Source organism: Aspergillus saccharolyticus (assembly GCF_003184585.1).
Source record: "Aspergillus saccharolyticus JOP 1030-1 unplaced genomic scaffold BP01scaffold_39, whole genome shotgun sequence".
NCBI lineage: Eukaryota > Fungi > Ascomycota > Eurotiomycetes > Eurotiales > Aspergillaceae > Aspergillus > Aspergillus saccharolyticus.
This window is the reverse complement of record NW_020290649.1, coordinates 26254-48770: the sequence shown is the minus strand read 5'-3', so window position 1 is coordinate 48770 and position 22517 is coordinate 26254. Positions and strand designations below refer to the sequence as shown.

Here is a 22517-nt window from a genome sequence, read left to right as displayed (position 1 = left end):
ACTTATAGTGCCTCTTCCTAATCTATCTTATTTACGGAGTACAGTAGATCATGTTATACTCCGTACACCTTCTATTGGCAAAAAATCCTACTCAGAACCTCACGTATGCCTGCGACCTCAGCTCAATTCGAGGATCTTTTTTAGTAATTAGTACTACTGTGATTACTAGGTCTCTTTATAGATGAGTTCATCTAGCTAAGAATTTGCAACTATATATATATCTAAAGACAAACCATAGTTATATCTCCAGGTACAAGAGACAAATACTGCGAATGATCTGGGCGATAGTATCCGGCATGCCCTGCTTGGGAAAGTAAGTGCCGTGACAAGGATGCACATCAATCGTATGCTGCGTTTCACTCTCAAGCAAGTGCCAATCTGCCGCTGGAAGCTGGGGGTGAGAACTGTATCGTTCTCGCACAGGATGTAGGAGACGGGGAGATATTTGTATCCGACGTACATCAGTTCCCCATCGAAACTCAACCACGAGTACCAACTCAACTGCCTGACCAGCGCAATTACCTCGTTTTGCGGTATGTCTGGGCAAATCGAGGGACCGGTGACTTGGTTTTCCAGTGGACGTCAATGTAGGAGATGGGAGATAGGTCAGGGTTTGACGTATATATAACATCATCTGAGTGAGATAGATAGATTAGGGAGATTCGCGATAGATGAGCAACTTAGTACTGAGGTTGAGTGAACTGTCAGAATCACCACACTCATTGGGCTTCTACTGGCTTAAGGAGCCATAGAGAAAGAAGCTGAGAGATCGATGCCTTTCACAGCTTATCAAATTGGCATTTCTGACTTCGTACCTTCCTACCCTTCCCCTCCTCTTCGGAGCTTTTTCTCTCTTTTTTTTTTTTTTTTTTTTTTTTTTTTTTTTTTTTTTTTTTTTTTTTTTTTTTTTTTTTTTTTTTTTTTTTTTTTTTCAGGTAATTGTGTTCATTCTTCGATATCAAAAATTATAGCTTCCCTACCGGAGAAAACCGCGGAACGAGGGAATCAAAGAGGAGGAGAACTCATTGAATTGTAATGCCTGGCTCTGACTATGGCTGCTGATAATTGGTTACTTAGAGGATAAACCTATCGATAATTTCTGCTAGAAACCCGACCTGATAACTCACAGCATGCGAGGAGATTAGACATGATTCGTCATTGTATATACACCCACCCACGCCCAGGGAACAGCATAGAACAAATGAAGCAAACGCAAACCTTGCTATAGATGCACCGCACATCCGTGCCCTCCAAACCACGGATAGCACTAGAACAACTTTCATTCTGATAGCATGATAAGGATATATATTGCAGCAAAACAGCATCATTCAACAAAGTCCGATGTGGTGTAATGGCTAACATCGCTGTCTCTCACACAGCAGCTCGGGGTTCGATTCCCCGCATCGGAGATTACTTTTTCACTTTTTGTCTTGTGCCCTGTAGTAATCGCTAGCAGCTGTATAGGATGATAGCACGTCGATATCAGACTACAAAAAAACGAACCCGAGCTGCTGTGTGACAAGACACAAGCTCAGCTGGCTTGTTGGCATTGCTGAACATTTTAGTAAATCACCGGGACCTGGAGGTCGGTTCACTGACGGACAGTGGACCATCTCAAATCCTAACAGGCCCTCCATAGCAATAATCCCGACTATGAACCATAAAACGCCCGACTGTGATAGCGGAGAAAGTAACTAACATACATCATACATAACCACATCACCCCAAACAACCAAACCAATGACCGCAACAAACCATAAATCATCCATCCATAATCACCTCCCCCACCAGACGACAGACCACCACAGCCTGCGCTCAAGAGCACCAACAGCGCACCACACCTCTCCTACCCTCAAATTGACCAAATCTACCGCTTCATCCTCTCCTCCCCCTCCCTAACCTCCCCCAACAACCCCACCAACTCCCTTCCCCCCTCACTCTCCCTCCCCTCAATCTCCAACCCCCTCTCGACCAACCGCCTGGCCTCCTCCCACCTCCCCATCTCCACCAAACACTTGCCCCCCCGCCACCAAGCCTTCACATTCCCCACCGGCTTACTTTCAACACTACACCGCGCATCCACCAACCCCTCCGCCCACAACCGCTGACTCATCCATGCCTGCGCGCGGTTCGCATACAGTCCCGCCAGCTCATCCCGAGCCAGCGTCACGGGCTCCCACCCCGGCCGGCCGAGCGCCATGTCGATCGCGTACCCGTACAGACGCGCGGCATCCGCGAACCCGTTTTTCCGGTAGGCGGCGTTGGCGCTGTCGCGGAGTTTGGCGATCTGCGCGCTGCGTTTCGGGTTGATGGGCAGGGGCGGGGGCGGGATTTGGTTGGGGGTTTCGAGGAGGAGTCGGTGGAGGGTGTTGAGGGCGGCGAGTTCGGATTCCAGGGCGGCGGTTGAGGAGCCGGATGGTGAGCCCGTGGGAAGCGGTTGGCTGAGGGTGATGGCTTTGGAGGTTGGGGAGAGGTGGAGGGGGAGGGGGTTGTAGAGGTCGATTGATGACATTTTGGAGGACTTTGTGTTGCGGGGGGTTTTGCGGTGGATTGTTGTTGTCGTTGTTTAGGTGGTGGTTGTTTAGGTGGTGATTGTCGTCGTAATCGGGTTTCGGGTGGTGAGATTATGAATTAGATCTCGTTTTCGAGGGTATATTATTCTGGTGTATCGTGGTCTCGTGTGGACAGGACTGTGTAGCTGGGAGGTAGTGTACCACAGTATAGTACTTGAAGCAAAGTAGTCGAATGGTCTGTGCGGAGAGTTAGTTCTGAGATGTGACTTCAAGTTGCATCCAGTCGACCTACAAATAGATAGACCTAGTCACCCAACGGCTTCGAGGAAAGGATATGCGTACACCAGTCCAGAGTAGGTACTCAGTCGAGGATGCAGTAAACAGATGAGCTGTCCTAATCTTGACCTCGTGGTTAGCGTTCAAGCAAGGCGGTGGCAGAATCCATGCTTCGCGCGACTTGCCGCAATCCAGTGGCTGTCATCCTCGCTGAGAGAAAATAACTAAGGTACTACAATTACTAAGCTGAGGTACCCAGGTACACAGTGTGACAGTATAAATATAAATTCATCTATGAGTACTCCCAAACAATACATCGTCATCCGATAAGTCGTCAGGTATCTCCAACACACAACATACAGTCGTCATTTTACAGCCAAAAGATCAGAGATAATCAACCAAAGTGAATCGGAAAATGCGCCCACAACACCGCCCATGGTTCGTCTCGAAGGTCTTGTCTTTTCTTTATTTTATACCCGCATCGCCCCAACTACCGCCCGTATCCGCTATGACTCGGCTCATACTCCGACGGAGAGTAATGCTGACCATGCGCTCCACCGTAGCTAGTACTGTAGTCGTGCAGCACGCTGCCCGTCGACACCGTCGGATCGTAGGCCCCCGAGGCCGCAGACCGGCCGTGCGTGGTGCTTCCAAAATCATCCGCCTCACTCTGGTGCAGCAGGGCATAGTCCTCATCCCGATCGCCGCGGACTGACGACCCCATCCCCGCGCGCGAGCGGAAGTCGTCTTCCTCCTCCTCGAAATCGTGCGCCGGGTTGGACGAGAAGGCGGCCTTAGTGTGGGCGGCAAAGGTCGGATCGGAGACGGCGTCGGGCAGGGTACCGGTGCGACGGAAGTGCACGACATTGCGGAAGGATAAGAAGGCAGTGAACACGAAGAGTAAGCTAGAGGGAGTCACATGTTAGCACAGACTCGGAAGACACAGACAGCGAAAAAAAAAACTTACAAGACGATGACACCCAAGATCACGGTGGCGGTGCTGATCTTGCATTTGCTGGCACTGCCGTAAGCCCAGTTGTCGCAGCCCTTCTTGCTATCACTGTCTGACGAGCTGTCGCTCTTCCCCTTGCTCTTCCCCTGCGCCACGTAGCTGGCGACACAGACCCAGGCACTGAACCATAAGATAGCGTACAGGCAGTCCACCGTAGCGAAGGCGTAGACATTGCCGAAGCGGCGGGCGCGCGGCCACATCGGGACGGCCACTAGGTAGATGAGACCGGGGATACTGAGCCAGCACTACGAGACATTAGCTTCATAGTCTCACAGCCACTAAAGAGCACTCACCATGGCCCAATACCAGGCCGATCTCCCATCAATGCCATCGCCCTTGGTGAACACCGCGATAGTCAAGGCCCACGCCAGGAAGATGATGAACCCCTGGAAGCCATGGATGAAGTTTTTCGTCCGGCCTGGGTTGAAGGAAGGCCGTGCGACTTTCATGTTGCTGAGAGGGTGGTCGGGTGGTCGGGTTCCCAGTGATGCCTGATGACGGTGTAAGGCGTTTCCTTACGCTGGAAGCCAACCGCGTGGGATATATGGACTGGACGACTGCGCAGGTAGAACAAGGTGTATAGCGCCAGAAACTGAATGGCGGGTCGAATGGCAGGAAGAGGGCACAGCGTCAGCGAAGAGGCCGAGAGTGAGGAACGCAATGCGATTGTTTATGCAGACGGCAGCGGTCGAAAAACCAACGGCGAGGTAAACGGGGCAACCCGATCGTGCCGCGCGGACACTAAAATAGAGGGGAGACTGCGACGTAATGGCCCCGGGAGTAATCTTCAACCGGGCGACAACAATGAGGCACAGCAAGTGTAGAGATAACCAAGAAGTTGACCAGGAAGTAAGAGGAGAAGAGTAGAAGAAGAAGAGGAGGACGACGAGGAGGAGGAGGAGGAGGAGGTACCGCGAGGCTGAATAGCTGAGTGGGAGGGGAAGCTCGTGATGGAAGGGTGAAATGTGGCTGTCACAACAATAATACATTTCATTCATGGAATTCACTTTTGATTCCCTCAATCGTCGGTACGGTACGGTTATCCTGCCGATTTTACCGCTTCTACCATAAAGGGTCTAGCCTGTCTTGTAATGCTCTTCCCAAAATAGAATCGCAGCACATGGCTTTTTCGATGCACAAGCAAGCAAAAGCACAAGCAAGATCAAGGTTCCCTCCGTACATTAAGTTAGATGTGGTGATGGTTACAGACTCTGCTCTCCTCATACCGATTACATACTAGGCTCAGCACTTTCTGGCTGCCCAATGGGTATCTGGCACAAGCAGCTGACGTATTCTCTTCCCTACCAACACAGCCCATTTGAAAACGATGACACTTGTTCAGTGATAATTAAAGGGCAGTCGGGCATATGATCTTAAAGATTGAGCACTGCAGTCCCAATCGTCTGGGTGGGCCATGAGACCTGCGCGTCTACACAATCTGATGTGTCAGATGCCAGGTCTACCCGCAGAAAGTCGAATCTGTGTGTTGCTCGATTGCTCGACCATAATTTGCCCACTGAGTCATCCTGCTGTGGCCGCTCCCCCTTGATAAGAGTAAGGTAATGTAATCATCCTAAAACGAAAGGCCCGGTATACTCTGTGCAAGACGATAACTGGTCTTCTTTGTTGTCTTCAAGTACTCCGTACTCCGTACTCCGTAGTAGTCTAGCCGTTTCACAACGCCAAGGTAGCTTGTTCTCATGGAAACAGGGGCCGCTACTCAGGGAGATACAGCCACCACGCCCGAGGCTTGGCCGAGTCCACCACTGAAGATCAATCTTTAATTCTGATTGTTCAATTACCCCGAAATCACTGTGTATCAGAATGTTTCAGATTCACATCCTCAACATTTCATGAATTCGTTTGTTCAAAGTTGCAGATCTGCAAATAGCTAATATATTCAACATACGCCACTCGATGCTCCTTTTATACAATAAAATCGTCTCATGTGCTGTGATCCGTCACAACTCGGTCACTCATTCGGAAAAGGAGAAGAGAGGAGTAGACAGTAGTCCTCAAAAAAGGAGAGAAAGTGGTAAAAACCCTGGACACAAAGGAGAATCATCAAACCGCCAACATAACGAACACGTCATGTCGGCTTGCCATGGGTCGAATTAATAATCATTTCCATCTCTTTAAGAGGTTGATAGATATGCGTATGCCACCACCATGGCAATGGATCAATGGCGGAAAAGCGCCAATTCTTCCAGAACAGAAGCAGCCGGCTTCCTTCGTCGAGACTGCGATCGATCTGCTCGATCGCCGGGTAGAGTGCCGGCAGCACCCTCCGCACATCGCAACTTCGCACCACCTGGCACAGACTGAAATTCTCGGGAGGCGGGGTGGAAATCTCCGCGTCGAGGGATGCAAGATCCATTCTGGGCACTTCGCCCGAAACCCCATTGATGTGTGGCGTGAGTACCCCCAGGTACTCCGTGACTAACGAGTCGGGCTTGTCTTCGAGAAGGAACTTGGCTGCCGCGGCACCTTGCTCGCAGCCCTCGATATGAATCGTGTAGCGGAGAACATTGTCGCTAAACTCCTCGTCCACGGTCAAATGCAGGCGCAGATGGCCGCTCAAGCGGGGTCCACCCTGTAGCGCGAACCGTTCCATGAGCGCATGTGTCGCCCTGGCCAGTCCCCTGTCTAGGCGCGAGCGACCCCAATCGGACTGCTTGTCGCCTGGATAGATCTTAATAGCTTTGACATGGCCACAAATGACCATGATCTCTGCGACAAACCGCCCCAGGCGCGTCTGTTGCTGTAATATCCATGGGCGTTCCTTGGAGATTTGGATCTGACTGACCTCGGAGTAGGTCATACTGAGGGTCCGCTTCGGCAGGACGACAACCTGATCGTCTCCGGGGGTGGGGGTCGGTCTCCGCATCTGATAAACCTTCGACGGCGACCGATGCAAAATCCTGTGGATGGCGTCCCGCGAGAGCACCTGATGTTTCTCCACCACGGGAAGTCGCTTCTCCATCAGATACTGGTCAAACGTGTCTTGATTGCTGAAAGTTTCGGCAAGGGTGGCGTCCAGCGTGATGCATTTGCAATGGGTCCGGCTCTCGATCACCTGTTTGGCCGACGCATCGTCGAGGGCGGAGGCCTCATTCGCGCACGGGATCCAGATCTCCACCTTTTCTTTCTGGATGATGTCGAGCAGCCGGGCGCTGTACTTGGTCTTGGGAACGTGGTAGAAGGCGGCCAGCGTCTTGGACATGCCTTCGCCGGGGGCGATGGCGCCCTCTGTGACGTTGGCCCCGATTACCCGATGGCCGGCGTAGTACCAACCCCGGGCCACCGCGAGCCCATGCGGGGTGTTGACCCCCGTGACGAGGACGGTCTTGGGCCGAAAATGCTCATCTCGAAGGATTTTCTGTCGTCGGCGTTCGTGACTGGACGATTCTGAAAGGTCGCCGGGGACGTAGCCCACAGCGTAGGAAGCCAACAGGATGGTGTTGTCCAACGGCAGGAGGGCGATCGAGACCGCAATCCGCACGAGATGGAAAATCACATGGATCTGCAGCATGTCGCGGGCGAATTGTAAAACACTTTCCTGAGGGATTGAGCTAAATGCTCGTCGTACTGTGTGTATAGCCATTATGATGTCAGCTGATGATCGCAGTACCGATTGTTGCACAGGAAGCATTGACAGCCCGCGAGTATTTATGGTGACATTGTAGCAGAGGGGGATGGGCAGCACCAGCAGCAGCTTGGGGATGCTGCTGCAAGCAAGTGGACCACGTCAGCGATGCGTACCTGAAGATGAAATCAACTGCTGCGTTGTTGAGAGGACGAGTGAGGTGGCTGGGCCGACACACGGAGCATGAGCAGCACCGTATTTTCAACCACACGTCGACTGAACGACGGGAAGTTATAAACCATGGGTACAAGATGGTCACCGTATGATTTTCGTGGATAAACCGGATGACGACCCCTCATTCATACGATGGCCGAGGGGCTGGACTTCAGCTCTGCCTTTGTGCAGGGATTGGCGGCAATTGCACGAATCATCATCCTTCCAGAGTTGCCCAGGCTGAAGGGCCGCAGGCGGCAGAACGAGGCATTGCAGGTCGTAGCATCGGTGAAGTGAATCAAGTCTCTCAGCTGGTTTTACTTTGGTGATCTGCATGATGTGTATCGGACGGAAACAATGGACATGCAAGAAGCTGCCAGTGAGAAAGTGAAGGGAGGACTTGTGTCCAAGTGGCTTTGAAACCGCCCTGCGCCGATGGCCCCCGTGCAAAATAGCCCTGAGAGTGCGGCCACCCTGTCTTATCAGCCGGATCCAGCCCACCTGCAGCTACCAATCAGTGTCGCAAGGCGAAGACAAGCATATAGCCATCCTTGTAACTCGGAGCACTCATCTAGACCTTCAGTAGTGCCAGACGTCATACTCCGTACACGATCAATGGTTCGTCTCGGTTACTCCACCACGTGAGGTGGAGCAGATACCCGACGCTAATCCCCTGGCAGTTATATGTGTATTGCAAACACCCTCTTCTGAAACTCACTGCTAATGCTGCTCTGAGTACATACAGTAAATTTCAGAACATACTTTTTCTGTGCTATCTGGATTAAGGGTGCTGATGCTTGCGTCTGGCGACTGCGCTCGAGCTCCACTTTCGATGAGCATGTCTCCTTTGCACAGTCCATATCATAATCCCAGCCTTAACAAACCAAGATGATCCTGCAGCGATCGGACAGAGACAGCATCGATCTGAGCAGAAATAGAGGAAAAGCTGGACCAGAGACTGAGATAATCCAGGAAGAGAGAGAAACAGCCCGAAAGCCCCAGAAAGGGCACGACTAGCCAACACCAACAGAGCAAGCAGCTATTCAAGCCGACCATCAAGGAGCCTACATACACTACCTTCGAGTGCGATAAAATCTAGAACTCGTTTCTTCTGTACTGGCTAGAGACGCTTTTGATGATCCCAATTGAGATCCCTACAATAAGAACTAGGGCTTCTGATGGCCCAAGACAGGGAGTTTTGAGGGGGTACCCACTTCTGTGGGGAGGATTCCGCAAGGGTCCATTGTGTTGGCATCTTGAAAATTCTGACAGAGCAGGTTGATACACTTAAAGATGAGTGGTACATACTACATAGTACAGACTGTCTTTACCATAAGCCAGTCAGCACTGCCTTCGGAAAGCAGGTCGACTGGGCCTACCAGACCGAGAACCAGACCTATGCAGGAGGGCTGGAGCAAACCATCCGCGCCGGCAAGGCTCTTGGGGACGAGCACGATCAATGATAAGTCGTGGGCCAATTCCAACCCAAACCAAACAGGAAACGTTTCGCTGTGGATTGACCAAGTCCTCTCCCGTATACCCGGGCCGAAGACGTGCAAATTGACAACTGAAAGCGATGTGAAACGAGGGCTGGAATGGCAGACCCTGTTTGAATACTGCAAGAAGTCAGAGAGTTTCCAGGTGCCCACCGAGGCCCAGATCGCTCATGGAGCTCACTACAACGCCAGCTATCATGGCGGTCTGCAGGGCCCTCTGAAGGTCGGCTGGGCCACCTCCATGACCAACAGCAGCGTCTTCCCCGTGCTGGAACAGCCCTTCGAGAAACTCGGTGTTCAGTACAATCCCGACTCCGAAGGTGGCAAGATGGTGGGACTCACCGTTCGTCCCGATACGCTGGACCGGACGAGGAACGTTCACGAAGATGCTGCTGAGGTAGGGCCTACTACCCCGTCGGCGCCAACAGCATGCTTCCCCGCGCGAAGGGTAGTATGGTCAATCCCGAGCCCAATCCCGAGTCCAAAGTGTACGCGACCCAGAATCTCCGCGTGGTCGATGCCTCAGTCCTGTCGTTCCAGCTCTGCGGCCATTTGACGAGCATGTTGAGCGGTTTCGCTTACTAGTGATAGTGGGGCTGTGAGCAATCCGAGGATGGGGAGTATGCGGTTGTATTTGCAGCCTGTGATTATTATCTCCTCACCAGTTGGTTGAACTAGAGGTGTATTGGGTCGTATATATTGTACTTTTCTAAAGTAGATCGGATGGGGAGTGGGGGTTGCAGATCATATGGTAGCAAGCGCTCCTTGTCATGTATAGAACCATAAGAGACCTTGAAATTATAGTATTCTAAATTCGACAGCAACTTTCAATTCGTTCCCTTTTTTTGTGATTAAGAATTCGAGGCGCTTTTTTCGTGTACTGTACCGCCTTGCTTTCCAGCTGGGACCTTTGTCCTCTAGACATGTGTGCTCATGATGCCTTACCATGTGGTTGCTAGTCCAAGCCAGTCTTACTCTGGCAAGGATAAAGTTCAGACAAGAGGGGAGAAGTACTGTAGAAGAGATGATATAAATACCTAAGTTGTAAGCTCGTCTCCAGTCAACCACTACCAAACCCGCCACTTTGACGCAGCCGGCAACATCGCCCCCGAGCACCAGCTCCCGCCCGCCTGCGTCGGCGCCGTCTGCCTTGCCAGCTCGCTGTTTTGGTTCGACAGGACCGGCAATGTCGACTCAGCCCACTGTTGGCGACGGCGATGTTCCGGTATCTCGGGGTCGGCTGGGCGTGTAAAATACGTTGCTTGGGTGCCTGGCCGTGCTTTTTGTGATGTATCCCTTTCTGCTGTGGAAATTCGGGAGGAGATTGCGGTTGACGAGTCGATTCGCGAGACATGATACTTGATTCCTTAAAGATTGGGACGGGTTTTTATGATCTCAGATTTTTGGCGTAGGTTGTCCCTCATCTTGGTGCGGTCATTTGCTTTAGTTAGAGCTTAGGATCAGTCAGACATAGTATTTTTGTGCCTCCCTGTCCAGGGCAGATGAGCTGGACTCCTACGCAGCGAGAATTCTCATCGTGCTGCTCACACAGAAACTACAACTCCGCATCTGCAGAGGTGCGATTCTTATCTGATCGACCCGCATTGACACAGCCTCGGGATATCCAAGGTCCGAGAGCCCCTCCAAGGTACTGTAAGCATCTCCGAGTGAGCGGCACTTGAGCCGGCTTCAATAAGTGGAGTCGATCCCCCCCCTTCGAGTGTTGCCTATGTTGTCATCTTCTCTTGAAAAGACTAATCGCCGGCGTTTACGTATCCTTTATCCTTGGGAGAGCCTGTGACTGGTTGTGACGTGCTCGGATTTATCTTCTGCCACCGCAATGGCGACCATAAGACCGAGCCTAATCCCGAGTGCGATAGGGCGCTGGAGCTCTCGTGCTATTAAACCCGCTGGGGGCCTTCGGTTTGGTTCTCAAAGCTTGCCTTCACGTTCACGCTTTGTTATTGCCACCCATCGCTCCTTTCACTGTTCCCTTCCGAGTACACGCCAGTCATCATCCGTCATGAGCGACAACACCTACGTAGCGCCGCTTCATCCTCGTCCTGGGGACCGTTCTGTAAGTCCGGGGCTCGAGACTCTTGTGAGAGATATCGCATACTGACACGGTATTTACTGTAGCGCGAGGATGGTCGCGAGTTCAAGCTACTTCACTTCATCTACAACCAGCCCAACCGAGACGAGATCCAGGGCAACCCGCAGAAAGTGCTGGATCTGATCGACGAGTTCGCGCAGACATATCACTTCATGAACATCGGACCTGAGAAGGGCAAGTTCATCACCGAGATCATCGCAGAACGCAAGCCCGAGGTCATGATTGAGCTCGGTGGTTACGTCGGTTACTCTGCGATCCTGTTCGGTGATGCCGTGCGCCGGGCCGGCGGGAAGCGCTACTATAGTCTCGAGTTGAACCCAGAGTACGCCGCAATCGCAAATATGCTCCTGGATCTGGCTGGGCTGCGCGACTTCGTGCGCATCATCGTCGGCCGCAGCGATCTCTCCCTTCACAAGCTGTTCAACAGCGGCGAGGTCAAGGAGGTGGAGGTGCTGTTCATCGACCACTACAAGCCGGCTTACACCACCGATCTAAAGCTGTGCGAGCAGCTGGGCAAGATTGTCCCGGAGGTGTCGGTCGTAATTGCTGACAACGTGCTGTACCCGGGCAACCCGCCCTACCTAGAATATGTGCGCAGCACGGTGGAGCAGAAGCGCGAGGCGGCCAAAAAGGGCCCGGAACGATCCTACAACAAGGAGGGCATCCCGGACAGGACGGTGCAGTCCTTCCTGGGGGCAGACGCGACCCCCCATTTCGACATCATTGGCAACCCCAACCTTGTATACGAGAGCAAGCTCGTGAAGCCGGAAACCACCCGAGTAAGTTGATTCTTGTCGACGTAGTCAGCTGGAAATGAGTCTTCTGACGCGTATGGGGTACTTTAGGACGCCATCGAGGTCACCCGGTGTGTGGGGGTGCAAGAGTAGAAAAGAGATTCCATGGAAGGTGGAAGAAGATACAGTAGAGAGTCGGCGTGTGGGCGGGCGGGCGGGCGGGCGGGATGGTGTCATTGTCGGCAACCACCTGAAAAGGAATTCCGACAGATTCGCTGCTGCTGCTGCAATAATCGGTCTTTGCCGCATTGCCCCGCTCGGCCCAGTGGTTGCCGTCGCGAGGACCTTCCCCCGCACTAGTTGATGACTGAATTCATTTAACTGAGAAGAGAGATGAGCTCTTGTACATAGTCAGTCACTTAGGTATTTATCATTGAGTACTCGTTCCCGTATATAATCCATTGATTGCCCCAATTCTGTGTTTCCCCCCCTCTCTATTCCTTCCCTCCCACCACACCACCAACACCACCACCACCCCCCAAACCTCCCCACTATGTCCTCCAAAACCTGGAACGTCGGAATCGTGGGATACGGCCTGAGCGCCAAGGTCTTCCACATTCCTTGCATCAAGGAAGTCCCTCAACTCAAGATTTACGCGGTTGTGCAGCGTAACCCCAAGCCGGACGACGATGCGGAGAAGGACTTTCCCGGAATCAAGTCTTACCGGAGCACCGAAGATCTGGTCAAGGACGAGCGTGTCGACGTTGTGATCATCACTACTGTCCCCGAATCGCATTACGAGTTGACCAAGCTGGCTCTTGAGCACGGAAAGCACGGTAGGTGTTATCTTCAGATGTACAAAGGATTATTCTGATGCCAATCGTTACTGCAGTCGTTGTCGAGAAGCCTTTTACCCCCACCTCCAAGGAAGCTCAAGAACTCGTTGCCCTGGCTAGCAAGCACAACAAGCACCTCGCCGTTTACCAAAGTGCGTCCCCTCACTCTCCCTATATCAGTCTATGCTGTTCTGTGACGGACGCTCTCTCTGACGATCGCGTGATTAGATCGTCGTTATGACGCCGATTTCCAAACCGTGTCGAAGCTGGTCAAGAGCGGCGTCCTGGGCCGTATCGTCGAATTCGAGACCCACTTTGACCGCCACCGCCCCGAAGAACCTGCGGCGGATGCTTCGAAGTGGAAGAACAAGGTTGTCCCTGGAGGTAGCGCCATCTACGACCTGGGCTCTCACCTGTTGGATCAGGTTGTCCATTTACTGGGCAAGCCCGAGCGGGTGACGGGCTTCCTCGGCTCCCAGCGCGAGGTCAACTCTTCCGGATACGAGGACTCGTTCACCGTTCTACTTCACTACAAGAACGGGCCTCTGGTTACGGCCAAGGCGGCTGTTGTCAGCCCTGAGGTCGAGCAGCTCCGCTTCTGGGTGCGCGGAGACAAGGGTAGCTACAAGAAGGTGGGTTTTCTTCTACAATATCACTTGCATGCTTGCTGACTCGGACAAATCAGTTCCATCTCGATATTCAGGAAGAACACATCAAGGCTGGGTTGAATGCGGGTGATAATGGCTACGGTCGCGAGCCTAGTGAGAGATACGGTACGCTGATAATGGTCGTCCTGGTCAAGCTCGAGTACTTTACTAACATACACAAACAGGCACTCTCTCCACTATTCAGGACGGAAAGCCTGTCAGAGAGGTCTTCCCCACCGTGGAGCCTCCGACCTGGGCCGAGTACTACAGAAAGCTGGCTCGGGCGCTTGCCGGGGAGTCTGAACTCCCTGCCAGCGGAGCAGAGGCCAGTGAGATTATCCGCTTGATTGAGCTGGCCCAGGAGAGCTCTAAGCTGGGCAAGACCTTGGACTTCTAACTGATGGGCAGAGTGTATAGTACTATATGAGTACATACTTAAAGATTATGATATAATGACCTATTGAGAATCAGATCTGTAAGAATGCACAGTATATATCTAGTTAGTGCATTAAAGTATGTCACACTATCTAAGGCACGAACCCCTTCCCTGGTTTCACTAGGACAGTCTAGACTCTCGCTATACGATGGGGGAAGTCATGAGAGCAATTCCTCCATCGTGATTCTCTACCCCGGATTGATCGACAGCTTGTTCTTACGGGAAGAGCGGCGAAAGTACAATACAGGCCGCTGGGCTTGATGATGGGGAAACCATGGGATGAGAAGGTAATCAATGGTAAGGAGCGGTAAAAGACCGAAGCGTTGACCTCATCTCCTTCTGTCCCCGACGCTAAACCCTACCCGGAGTTTTCATTACTCAACTCGAATGCTGTGAGTGGCAGAACAGCTCAGGAACTTCCCCAAAAGTGAACCAACCTTCAAACCTCCAGCAACTCAGTCGCTTCCAATATTGCCTTGCCTCTCATTCTACTGCTAAATACACCTCTTCCGCGGAGATGTGACTGATTGAACCCCCCCCCCAAAATGCATGCGAAAGATCTTCTTGTTCTTGCGTGTTCTTCCTTCTCCCACACGGTCTCCAGTCCTGATGCCTTTTTAAATGGGGTTTCAACTACCCTCCACTGACCCAGTCAGTCCAAATTGCGGTGTCCACTTGATGCATGGCGGTTTCCAATGGGTTCGCCCGCTTATACTTAGTTGCTATTAACCACGTAGACCAGGCAAGTAACTCCCCCTCCCCTCCCCTACCTCCCTGGTGCCCCTGAAATGGACCCATCAGGCCTGCTTTTCAGCAGATTGAAGTCTCAGCTCGTCAGCATGGTTCAGTTTCTGTGTCTATGAGCCAGGTTGCTCTTCATTCACAATCCTCGGGCGAGCTGGCATGTACAAGCATCCGCTAGTCTGGGATACTCCCTGGAATTTATGGCCCTCTGCAACAGCCTCTTCATTTCAACACTTGCTGGACCTTCCTTGGTTCTAACCGAGACAGGAATAAGTGCTGTTTGTCTTGGTCCACGTGGCTATCATGACAGTACAGCAGATGTTGGGCCAGCCATCCCGACCTTCGTTTAACCTTCAGCGCATCGACTTTTCTCGACTGCATGTGGATATCGATGCCTATATCAACCCATTTCTTCCGCCCCCGCCTTGGCGGTATTTGCCTCGACCGGTTTCGCGCTTCCTGGGGTACCGAGAACCTCCGAACCCCAAACCTCTCGGCAACCTGGTGGTGACCTTCTGGACCTTGATCGGGGTATTCTGCGGTGTGCTCGTCGTGGCGGAGACCTCAATGCATGTTCCGTTCTTTGAACATCACAATGCACCGATCATTGTGGCCAGCTTCGTGCGTGTTCCATCTCTCATGGTGAACGTCCTTGACCAGGCCTTTCCGACTAACTGTCTCCCAGGGCGCTGCTGCAGTGCTGGAATTCTCGGCCATCGAGTCACCCTTTGCGCAGCCACGAAACGCGGTCATCAGCCAGGTCATAGCGAGCACGGTGGGGATCGGTATCTCCAAGCTCTTTGCGTTGAATGCCCATGCTGCATCCCTGCCTCAGATCGGTGGCGCTCTGGCTTGTGCCATCACCACGTGCCTCATGGTCCTCACAAACACCGTGCACCCTCCGGCGGGCGCAACTGCTCTGCTCTCCGTCACCCAGTCGTCCGACGTCGGGTGGACTTTGATCCTGGTTATGTTCCTCGGAAGTCTATTGATGCAGGCCGTGGCGTTGCTGATCAACAACATCCAGCGTCGGTTCCCGGTCTACTGGTGGACGCCAGTGTCTCTGGCGCGCGCACCACCAAGCGACACCGAAAGCGGGGAGCGGATCAACCGAGCCAGTTTCGAGACGGACAACACGCAGGATGTCTTCCCGGGTAACCCGAGGCAGGTCCTCATTGAGTCGGGCAGGATCCTGTTGCCGAATCAGTTTTCTATTACGGAAGCCGAGCTGAAGGTTTTGCGGAGTCTCAGCGACCGATTACCTTGAATTCGTTTCATCTGGGTGGGATTACTATAGAGGCTTTCGTTCCTGCCTGTACGTAGGAGAAATCGATCTCATTGTTCATTGAGGTTGAGGTAAAAGTAAGATGCTACTAGTCGCTGATCATGGTTGCGAATTGGTCAACAGCAGCCCCGGATCCGGAAGTTCACCTGCAGAGGGCTGATTGTTGCTAATGTATAGTTGTTACGGTGTGGTTGGGGCAGTTTGTGTTCCAGCAAACGTCCTGTTGTAGTGTATTATGGCGTGCCGCAGTGCCTAATCTGAATCAGGTAGCCTCAGGTGTCAATTCTGCTGACCAATGTCGGGAAATGGCTTGGGCAAGAAGGCTCACATGCACGTGACTGTCGATGCCCAATCAGGCAAGGCTGTTGCACGGAGCCGTGCGGTGACGTCGACAGACCAATGACAGGCGGGCTGGGCAGAATCCACTGAAAGGATTTTCGACTTGAACTTCATTCAGTCTTCGTCGGTGGCAAGCCTTAGTTATTGTCCTGATTCTCGACGGTCTACTGTTCCTATCTCAATGTCTCTTTACTTCGCATATACATACTTATTTTTCAATTCCTTCTTGTATTCTCTCACCTATTATACTCCGTCTGTGGGACAACTTGGTGGACAATCTGAACAAGCAATTGCCTGTGCTTTTCATAGTTAGTTGATTGACTACGTATCGATAAGGGCTACTCCTGCATCCAAGGAACCTCCCCTCCCCCACTCAAAAGCCTTTTCGGTTGCCCCCCTCCGCTCTCTCTCTCTCTCTCTTTTTCTCACTTCACCTCATATTCTCTTTCAAACACTTTCCCCCCTCCTCCCCCCCACCGCCGCTGGAACCTGCTCCACCTTGGGTCAAGTTCTTTTTTTTCCCTTTTCCTCTTCCTTCCTTCACGGACTGGTTTCGTCTCTACCTTATTCTTCCCGCCATTCTTTCTTGATTTCTCTCCCTTCTCTCTCTCCCTCCCTCCCCCTCATTCTCCCCTCCATATAATCGTCAAAATGGTGTCTGCTTCCAAGGCTGCCCGTATGGCCAAGCGTGGCGATGACGGCAAGAAGAAGACCCTCAAGTCCAAGAAGGGTACCTCGACCCCCGGTGACGAGACCCCCATGCTCGATGGTGACGGAAACCCTTTGCCCGTCGAGGACCAGCCTGCCACCTCCGCCGATAAGCTGAAGGAGGTGGAGAAGTTGACCGCACAGTTGGACAAGCACGGTCTGTCGGATCGTGTCACCACTGGTGTCCTCTCCTCCCTGGAATCCTCCCGCGACGTCAAGATCACCTCCGCCTCCCTTGTGTTCCACGGCAAGGTCCTCATCACCGACTCCACCCTCGAACTGAACTTCAGCCGCCGTTACGGTCTGTTGGGTGAGAACGGCTGCGGAAAGTCCACCCTCCTCAAGTCTATCGCCACTCGCGAGTTCCCTATCCCCGAGCACATTGATATCTACCTGCTCAATGAGGGTGCCCCCCCCTCTGAACTCGGTGCCCTTGAGTGGGTTGTGACCGAGGCTCAGAACCAGCTCGACCGCATGGAGAAGCAGGCCGAGGAGATCTTGGAGAAGGAGGGCCCCGACAGCCCTATCCTCGAGGATCTGTACGACGTAAGTACTTGGTGTCGGAGTAACGCAAGATGGATGCTAACCTCTTCACCAGCGCATGGACAAGATGGACCCCTCGACCTTCCACACTCGTGCATCCCTGATCCTGACGGGTCTCGGCTTCAACAAGCAGACCATCCACAAGAAGACCAAGGACATGTCCGGTGGTTGGCGTATGCGTGTGGCCCTCGCCAAGGCCCTCTTCGTCAAGCCCTCACTTCTGCTGCTGGACGACCCCACTGCCCACTTGGATCTCGAGGCCTGTGTGTGGTTGGAAGAATACCTGAAGAAGTGGGAGCGCACCTTGATCCTGGTGTCTCACTCCATGGATTTCTTGAACGGTGTCTGCACCAACATGATCGACATGCGCATGAAGCAGCTCCTCTACTATGGTGGTAACTACGATTCGTACCACAAGACCCGTGCCGAGCAGGAGACGAACCAGATGAAGGCCTACCACAAGCAGCAGGAGGAAATTGCCCACATCAAGAAGTTCATCGCCTCCGCCGGTACCTACGCCAACTTGGTCCGTCAGGCCAAGTCCCGTCAGAAGATTCTCGACAAGATGGAGGCCGACGGCTTCATCCAGCCTGTCATCCCCGACCGTGTCTTCAGCTTCCGCTTCGCTGATGTCGAGAAGCTTCCTCCTCCCGTCCTGTCCTTCGACGATGTGTCCTTCTCCTACTCGGGCAACTGGGATGACACCCTGTACGAGCACCTCGACTTTGGTGTCGACATGGACTCCCGTACTGCCCTGGTCGGACCCAACGGTGTCGGCAAGTCCACCCTGCTCCGTCTTATGACCGGCAAACTCAGCCCCATCGGTGGCAGTGTCAGCCGTCACACCCACTTGAAGCTCGGCATGTACAGTCAGCACTCCGCCGAACAGCTGGACTTGACCAAGTCTTCCTTGGAGTTTGTCCGCGACAAGTTCCCCGAGAAGTCCCAGGACTACCAGTACTGGCGCCAGCAGCTCGGCCGTTACGGTCTGAGCGGTGAGGCCCAGACCGCCCTGATGGGCACTCTGTCTGAGGGTCAGAAGAGTCGTATCGTTTTCGCTCTGTTGGCCATCGAGTCGCCCAACATGATCCTTCTGGACGAGCCCACGAACGGTCTCGATATCCCCACCATTGACAGTTTGGCTGACGCCATCAATGCCTACAGCGGTGGTGTCGTAGTCGTCTCCCACGATTTCCGTCTCCTCGACAAGATCGCCAAGGACATCATGGTTTGCGAGCACAAGACCGTCACCCGCTGGGATGGCACCATCGGACAGTACAAGAACTACCTCCGCAAGAAGATGATTGACAACGGTGCTGTCTAAAGTGGTGGTTGTATTTTTTTTCACCCAAAACTTTTTGTTACGAATGGAATGCTCAGAAACGAACAAATATCAAGACAGGAAACGGGCTGCCTCAGGCAGCGTCAGCAAAATGAACTGCAGCGTGAAGGCGTGGAGAAAAGTTTCCCTTTGATTTTACCCAGCAGGCGAGATGAATCGTCCTGAATGAGAGGTTCTGTGTTTTGCTGGACTCGTTTTGCCTAAATACCACCTGGAGATATCACCTGCTCATTGTTTGGGTGTTCTGTTATGTGTTTGTTTCTTAGATGGCCTTGTTTATTCCCTCTGTTTATACTTTCATCCCTCTAGACTTGAGCATGGTGAATTGATTTTTTTTCCCGAAGTTACTTGAACTGTGTTTAGTAGGGATTTCAGTGTGGACAGGTTCTGTAAATTGAATTGGTTCTACTTGCCAAACCGGTGCACGTAGTATTCTTTTTCCAGATGTCTCGCAGAGTTTTTCAGGTCAGGTGCGTGGCTCAAGTCACGGTGTATGTACCGGATCACACTCTTGCTATGCTTACTAGGATCCAACTAAACCCAATACTTCAGATATTTCCAAAGGCTAAATCTAGCCACACCCTAACCCCTCTCAACTCAACCCCTCCCTGCTATCATACCGTCTAGATCTTACCCATCAATGATGATCCCCTTTAGTCCTCTGCATCACTAACTCGCCCCCAAAAATGTCCTTACTCCGGGCCGCCCCTTGTTCCAACTTCCGTTTCTTCGCCAACCTTTCCATCTCACTCTCCGACGTCCCGGACTCCCCAGCACCGCTACCGGCGGCCGCAGCAGCCGCAACAGCAGCAGCAGCAGCCGGAATCCTCTTCGCGCCTGCTGCACCACCACCACCACCTGGACGGGACAAATTCACCTTCTCCGGATTCTGGCAGTGATAGAGCTTCTTCCCAATGATTCGACGCAGGGTCTTCATCTGCTCTGGATCGGAGGCGAGGGGGTGGTAGGATCGGAGCATAGTGGCGCAGGCGGTTAGAGTCTGGGTGAGTTTTGCGCGGAGGGCGGCCAGTTGTCCACTCGTCTGATCGTTGGTGGTGGTGGTGGTGGTGGGGGGGGTACCAAGTTTTGTGTCAAGATAAAACTCTCCCAGCGGCGGATCCGCCACCATCAACGCGGCCAACCAGATCTGCGCAGGCGTGTAGAGGAAATACACATCGGTGATCTGGGCGGCGGATTTGAGGAGTTCGCGAGTATTATGGTGGGCGCGGGCTATACGGTCTTTGATTTGCGCTGCTGTTGCCGGAGTACTGCTGGTTATTGTGCTCGTGCTCGTGCTCGTGGTGCTGCTGCTGCTACTGGTGGTTGTCTGTGGGTTTGTTGAGGTTGTTGTTGTTGTTGTTGGGGGAGGCAAGGCAAAGAGATTCCGTCGCAGTAACTCCGGGGTATTCTGCGTGGGGGGCGCATGAGGCGCCGGCTGGCCCTGGCCCGCGGCGATGGCTTGGAGCTCCAGGATGCCGCCCTCGAGGCCGCGGAACGGGTGACGGACGTCGAACGTGAAGCGCAGGCTTTGCATGACCAGGAACTCCGGTGCGATGATGTCGTCCGCGGTCGTGTCGCCGGGGACGCCGTCGGCGAATTGGCGGAGGGACATGTAGTAGTTGTCGGTTTTGGTGGCGAGGAAGAGCGCGCAGGGCATGATTTGTTTCGGGTGGTAGGTCATCGGGCTGTTGGTTAGGTAGAAGCGACGGAGGTATTGGATTGCTGTTGCCTTTGTTGCGTTAGTTTTCCGGGCTCTGGAGGAGTGAAGGGTGGGATGGGTTTCCCGGGGTGGGTAGACTGACTCGGACTATCGTCGGAAGAGGTGGTTTGTACGCTTCCCCGAGCTGGATGATCTGTTCGCAGTAGTAGCTGACCGTTTGCTGCTCTTCCTCCGGCGTAAGGCATTCGATCGGCTTCTCCTCTGCTTTGCTGGTGCTGGTGCTGGTGCTGCCGCCGCCGCCGCCATCGACTTCCGGAACGGGCGTGCCTGTCGCGGACGACGTGGCGGAGCGCCGGGCTTCTTGGGCGCGGCGGATCGCGGCGCGCACACGGTCGCTGGCCACTGCGTTGGTGGTCGCTCGCTGGGCTTTGAGAGAGGCCTCGGTGAAGGACCACAGGCGGTATTGGGAGGAGGTGCGGTAGAAGTCGTCTTCGATCATGGTGGCGGTGCACAGGTCGTGCCGTGAGAAAGGGTGTTTGTGCGCAGGTGGATTCTTGTAAGTCAAGTTGCTCGGATTAGTGAGTGAGTGGGTAGTAGAAGAAAGTGAAGTTAATGGTGAGATGGGCGCATTATCGACAGTGGACACTGGTGGAAGATTTGCGGACAAAGTTGGAGACGGCGGAGGCGGAGAGTTCTGTGATCCACGTGCTTATCGATAGCGCTCTTGCTCGAGTTATCGCATCCACCGCGCACTTTGACTACATACTCCGTACTATTCACAATTCCACAACACTTTCACAATGCATTGGTTATGGCTAACCTGACGAACATTCAGATACTATATGAGAGGAGACCATTCGAATCGAATAAGGACAGCGCTCGACTAAACAATCAAAACCTATCGCTCATGCTATGTCTACTAACGTTATGGCTCACCCAACAGCCGTGCAGTCACATCCCCCATGTACGCCGCTTCCAGCTCATAGTCCTCCCCGCCATTGCGGTCGATCCCATAGTACTTGAATGCAGCGACCACGCGGTCGACATCGAAGCCCATACTGCAGAAGCGGTCGATCAGGTCTTTATTATACCCATCGTACCTGCCAACACGTTAGTGATGAGATCCTCAAATTCTGACGACGGGCGTACTTGGCTAAGTCCTCCTGCTCCTGCTCGGCCTTGGACTTGAGCTCCAGCTCGCGCAGGGTCTCATCGGTGGCGCCGCCACTGCCCTCGCCGGCGTGTTTCCTGGGTGCCCCCGCGTATACCACCGCCCACTCCTGAGCCTTTCGCTCGAACTCCTTCGGGTTGCGCAACAACATCGTGGCGACCTCCGCGTCTTGAGGGTCCTTGGGTTCGGGCGTGCTCAGTAACGACTGCAGGGAGAGGAGTGCCGACTTGATGGTCAGGACGGGCGACCACGCGGACGACAATGTATCGAGGCAGATGGCACCCTGCGCACAGAAAGAAGCATGAGCAAAACCTTGTCATAGCCATGGTGAAACGGCCCCAAAACTTACCGTTTGACTGCTGACATTCGGATGCCAGACCTTGGTGTGGAACTTCATCGCCGGGGGCCGGAATGGATATTCCGTGGGAATCTTGATGTCCACTGCATATATCCCACCTTCGTACGGAGTGCCTGGCGGACCCGGGAAGGTCCCGCGAAGGTGTGTGATATCGTCGTCGTTGCCCACCGGCTCTGCGGTGATCTGCGAGTGCGTGTCCGAAAGGATGTCGGCGATCTCCTTGGCGACCCGGCGTGCTCGATTAGAAGCCATAGCTTGAGATGTAATACAGGATGCTGCGGAGACGGGTGTAGTAGGTATTTTGTAGTTCCCAGTTCTCTAAAAAGAAGCAGGGAAAATAATACAAAGTGCAACAAGCTGTATAAGCGAAGTTCAAGCTATGTGAGCCTGAATGCAGTATAGATAAAGTAAAGACGATTGCACAGGATGTCTAGCCCGGCGGACAGGAACAAGGATCTTTAGAGGAAGGGGAAAAGCAAATATGGATGCTGTGATTACGATCGAG

The 22517-nt window shown here is 53.2% G+C and overlaps 11 protein-coding genes and 1 non-coding gene across 12 annotated transcripts; 6 read left to right on the top strand and 6 right to left on the bottom strand.

The window, feature by feature from the left end:
• Window positions 1-1337: 1337 nt before the first annotated feature.
• BP01DRAFT_t267 lies at window positions 1338-1409 on the top strand. The gene has a single exon. It is a non-coding gene; the product is annotated as a tRNA-Glu (tRNA).
• Window positions 1410-1924: 515 nt separating this feature from the next.
• On the bottom strand, window positions 1925-2903 carry BP01DRAFT_326240 (uncharacterized protein; the record flags this gene model as incomplete). The annotated part of the gene is made up of 2 exons (XM_025572880.1): window positions 2806-2903; window positions 1925-2750 (listed from the first exon to the last, which is right to left on the bottom strand). A coding segment is annotated over exon 2 (588 nt), but the record flags the coding sequence as incomplete, so codon positions are not given.
• A 156-nt stretch (window positions 2904-3059) lies between these two features.
• BP01DRAFT_425868 (uncharacterized protein) lies at window positions 3060-4550 on the bottom strand. The gene is made up of 3 exons (XM_025579772.1): window positions 4095-4550; window positions 3757-4046; window positions 3060-3694 (listed from the first exon to the last, which is right to left on the bottom strand). The coding sequence occupies exons 1-3, from the start codon at window positions 4248-4250 to the stop codon at window positions 3280-3282; spliced, it is 861 nt and encodes a 286-aa protein (XP_025427974.1). The 5' UTR covers window positions 4251-4550; the 3' UTR covers window positions 3060-3279.
• A 1340-nt stretch (window positions 4551-5890) lies between these two features.
• BP01DRAFT_368515 (uncharacterized protein) lies at window positions 5891-7405 on the bottom strand (the record flags this gene model as incomplete). The annotated part of the gene is made up of 1 exon (XM_025576507.1): window positions 5891-7405. One exon carries the CDS (start codon window positions 7403-7405, stop codon window positions 5891-5893), a length of 1515 nt encoding a protein of 504 aa, XP_025427973.1.
• Window positions 7406-8423: 1018 nt separating this feature from the next.
• BP01DRAFT_142627 (uncharacterized protein) lies at window positions 8424-8775 on the bottom strand. The gene has a single exon (XM_025570568.1). The coding sequence runs from the start codon at window positions 8654-8656 to the stop codon at window positions 8462-8464; it is 195 nt and encodes a 64-aa protein (XP_025427972.1). The 5' UTR covers window positions 8657-8775; the 3' UTR covers window positions 8424-8461.
• A 223-nt stretch (window positions 8776-8998) lies between these two features.
• On the top strand, window positions 8999-10452 carry BP01DRAFT_385841 (uncharacterized protein; the record flags this gene model as incomplete). Its single annotated transcript, XM_025577638.1, has 3 exons — window positions 8999-9493; window positions 9544-9667; window positions 10157-10452. The coding sequence occupies 3 exons, from the start codon at window positions 8999-9001 to the stop codon at window positions 10450-10452; spliced, it is 915 nt and encodes a 304-aa protein (XP_025427971.1).
• Window positions 10453-11003: 551 nt separating this feature from the next.
• On the top strand, window positions 11004-12144 carry BP01DRAFT_359779 (O-methyltransferase). The gene is made up of 3 exons (XM_025575764.1): window positions 11004-11173; window positions 11236-11988; window positions 12055-12144. Exons 1-3 carry the CDS (start codon window positions 11120-11122, stop codon window positions 12094-12096), a joined length of 849 nt encoding a protein of 282 aa, XP_025427970.1. The 5' UTR covers window positions 11004-11119; the 3' UTR covers window positions 12097-12144.
• Window positions 12145-12181: 37 nt separating this feature from the next.
• On the top strand, window positions 12182-13897 carry BP01DRAFT_326227 (putative NAD binding Rossmann fold oxidoreductase). Its single transcript, XM_025572879.1, has 5 exons — window positions 12182-12779; window positions 12836-12931; window positions 13008-13411; window positions 13465-13552; window positions 13612-13897. Exons 1-5 carry the CDS (start codon window positions 12497-12499, stop codon window positions 13821-13823), a joined length of 1083 nt encoding a protein of 360 aa, XP_025427969.1. The 5' UTR covers window positions 12182-12496; the 3' UTR covers window positions 13824-13897.
• Window positions 13898-14473: 576 nt separating this feature from the next.
• BP01DRAFT_359778 (HPP family protein) lies at window positions 14474-16087 on the top strand. Its single transcript, XM_025575763.1, has 2 exons — window positions 14474-15227; window positions 15292-16087. The coding sequence occupies exons 1-2, from the start codon at window positions 14910-14912 to the stop codon at window positions 15871-15873; spliced, it is 900 nt and encodes a 299-aa protein (XP_025427968.1). The 5' UTR covers window positions 14474-14909; the 3' UTR covers window positions 15874-16087.
• A 794-nt stretch (window positions 16088-16881) lies between these two features.
• On the top strand, window positions 16882-18805 carry BP01DRAFT_368510 (ATP-binding cassette family ATPase ARB1; the record flags this gene model as incomplete). Its single annotated transcript, XM_025576506.1, has 2 exons — window positions 16882-17484; window positions 17537-18805. The coding sequence occupies 2 exons, from the start codon at window positions 16882-16884 to the stop codon at window positions 18803-18805; spliced, it is 1872 nt and encodes a 623-aa protein (XP_025427967.1).
• Window positions 18806-19414: 609 nt separating this feature from the next.
• On the bottom strand, window positions 19415-20982 carry BP01DRAFT_394548 (TFIIH complex kinase subunit CCL1; the record flags this gene model as incomplete). The annotated part of the gene is made up of 2 exons (XM_025578333.1): window positions 19415-20552; window positions 20626-20982. 2 exons carry the CDS (start codon window positions 20980-20982, stop codon window positions 19461-19463), a joined length of 1449 nt encoding a protein of 482 aa, XP_025427966.1. The 3' UTR covers window positions 19415-19460.
• A 291-nt stretch (window positions 20983-21273) lies between these two features.
• BP01DRAFT_142516 (E2 ubiquitin-conjugating protein UBC1) lies at window positions 21274-22385 on the bottom strand. Its single transcript, XM_025570567.1, has 3 exons — window positions 22004-22385; window positions 21633-21937; window positions 21274-21583 (listed from the first exon to the last, which is right to left on the bottom strand). Exons 1-3 carry the CDS (start codon window positions 22262-22264, stop codon window positions 21409-21411), a joined length of 741 nt encoding a protein of 246 aa, XP_025427965.1. The 5' UTR covers window positions 22265-22385; the 3' UTR covers window positions 21274-21408.
• Window positions 22386-22517: the final 132 nt, after the last annotated feature.

What these genes read in the sequence shown, in the direction of transcription:
- BP01DRAFT_425868 (XM_025579772.1), bottom strand. Translation starts at nt 4,250, where the DNA reads ATGAAAGTCGCACGGCCTTCCTTCAACCCAGGCCGGACGAAAAACTTC. An exon ending in CGGCCTGGTATTGGGCCATG is followed by an intron (nt 4,047 to 4,094) that starts GTGAGTGCTCTT and finishes AATGTCTCGTAG; the next exon opens with TGCTGGCTCAGTATCCCCGG. An exon ending in ATCTTGGGTGTCATCGTCTT is followed by an intron (nt 3,695 to 3,756) that starts GTAAGTTTTTTT and finishes GACTCCCTCTAG; the next exon opens with CTTACTCTTCGTGTTCACTG.
- BP01DRAFT_142627 (XM_025570568.1), bottom strand. Translation starts at nt 8,656, where the DNA reads ATGGTCGGCTTGAATAGCTGCTTGCTCTGTTGGTGTTGGCTAGTCGTG.
- BP01DRAFT_359779 (XM_025575764.1), top strand. Translation starts at nt 11,120, where the DNA reads ATGAGCGACAACACCTACGTAGCGCCGCTTCATCCTCGTCCTGGGGAC. An exon ending in CTCGTCCTGGGGACCGTTCT is followed by an intron (nt 11,174 to 11,235) that starts GTAAGTCCGGGG and finishes TATTTACTGTAG; the next exon opens with CGCGAGGATGGTCGCGAGTT. An exon ending in TGAAGCCGGAAACCACCCGA is followed by an intron (nt 11,989 to 12,054) that starts GTAAGTTGATTC and finishes GGGGTACTTTAG; the next exon opens with GACGCCATCGAGGTCACCCG.
- BP01DRAFT_326227 (XM_025572879.1), top strand. Translation starts at nt 12,497, where the DNA reads ATGTCCTCCAAAACCTGGAACGTCGGAATCGTGGGATACGGCCTGAGC. An exon ending in TCTTGAGCACGGAAAGCACG is followed by an intron (nt 12,780 to 12,835) that starts GTAGGTGTTATC and finishes TCGTTACTGCAG; the next exon opens with TCGTTGTCGAGAAGCCTTTT. An exon ending in ACAAGGGTAGCTACAAGAAG is followed by an intron (nt 13,412 to 13,464) that starts GTGGGTTTTCTT and finishes CGGACAAATCAG; the next exon opens with TTCCATCTCGATATTCAGGA.
- BP01DRAFT_359778 (XM_025575763.1), top strand. Translation starts at nt 14,910, where the DNA reads ATGACAGTACAGCAGATGTTGGGCCAGCCATCCCGACCTTCGTTTAAC. An exon ending in CGATCATTGTGGCCAGCTTC is followed by an intron (nt 15,228 to 15,291) that starts GTGCGTGTTCCA and finishes ACTGTCTCCCAG; the next exon opens with GGCGCTGCTGCAGTGCTGGA.
- BP01DRAFT_142516 (XM_025570567.1), bottom strand. Translation starts at nt 22,264, where the DNA reads ATGGCTTCTAATCGAGCACGCCGGGTCGCCAAGGAGATCGCCGACATC. An exon ending in CGAATGTCAGCAGTCAAACG is followed by an intron (nt 21,938 to 22,003) that starts GTAAGTTTTGGG and finishes TTCTGTGCGCAG; the next exon opens with GGTGCCATCTGCCTCGATAC. An exon ending in GAGCAGGAGGACTTAGCCAA is followed by an intron (nt 21,584 to 21,632) that starts GTACGCCCGTCG and finishes ACGTGTTGGCAG; the next exon opens with GTACGATGGGTATAATAAAG.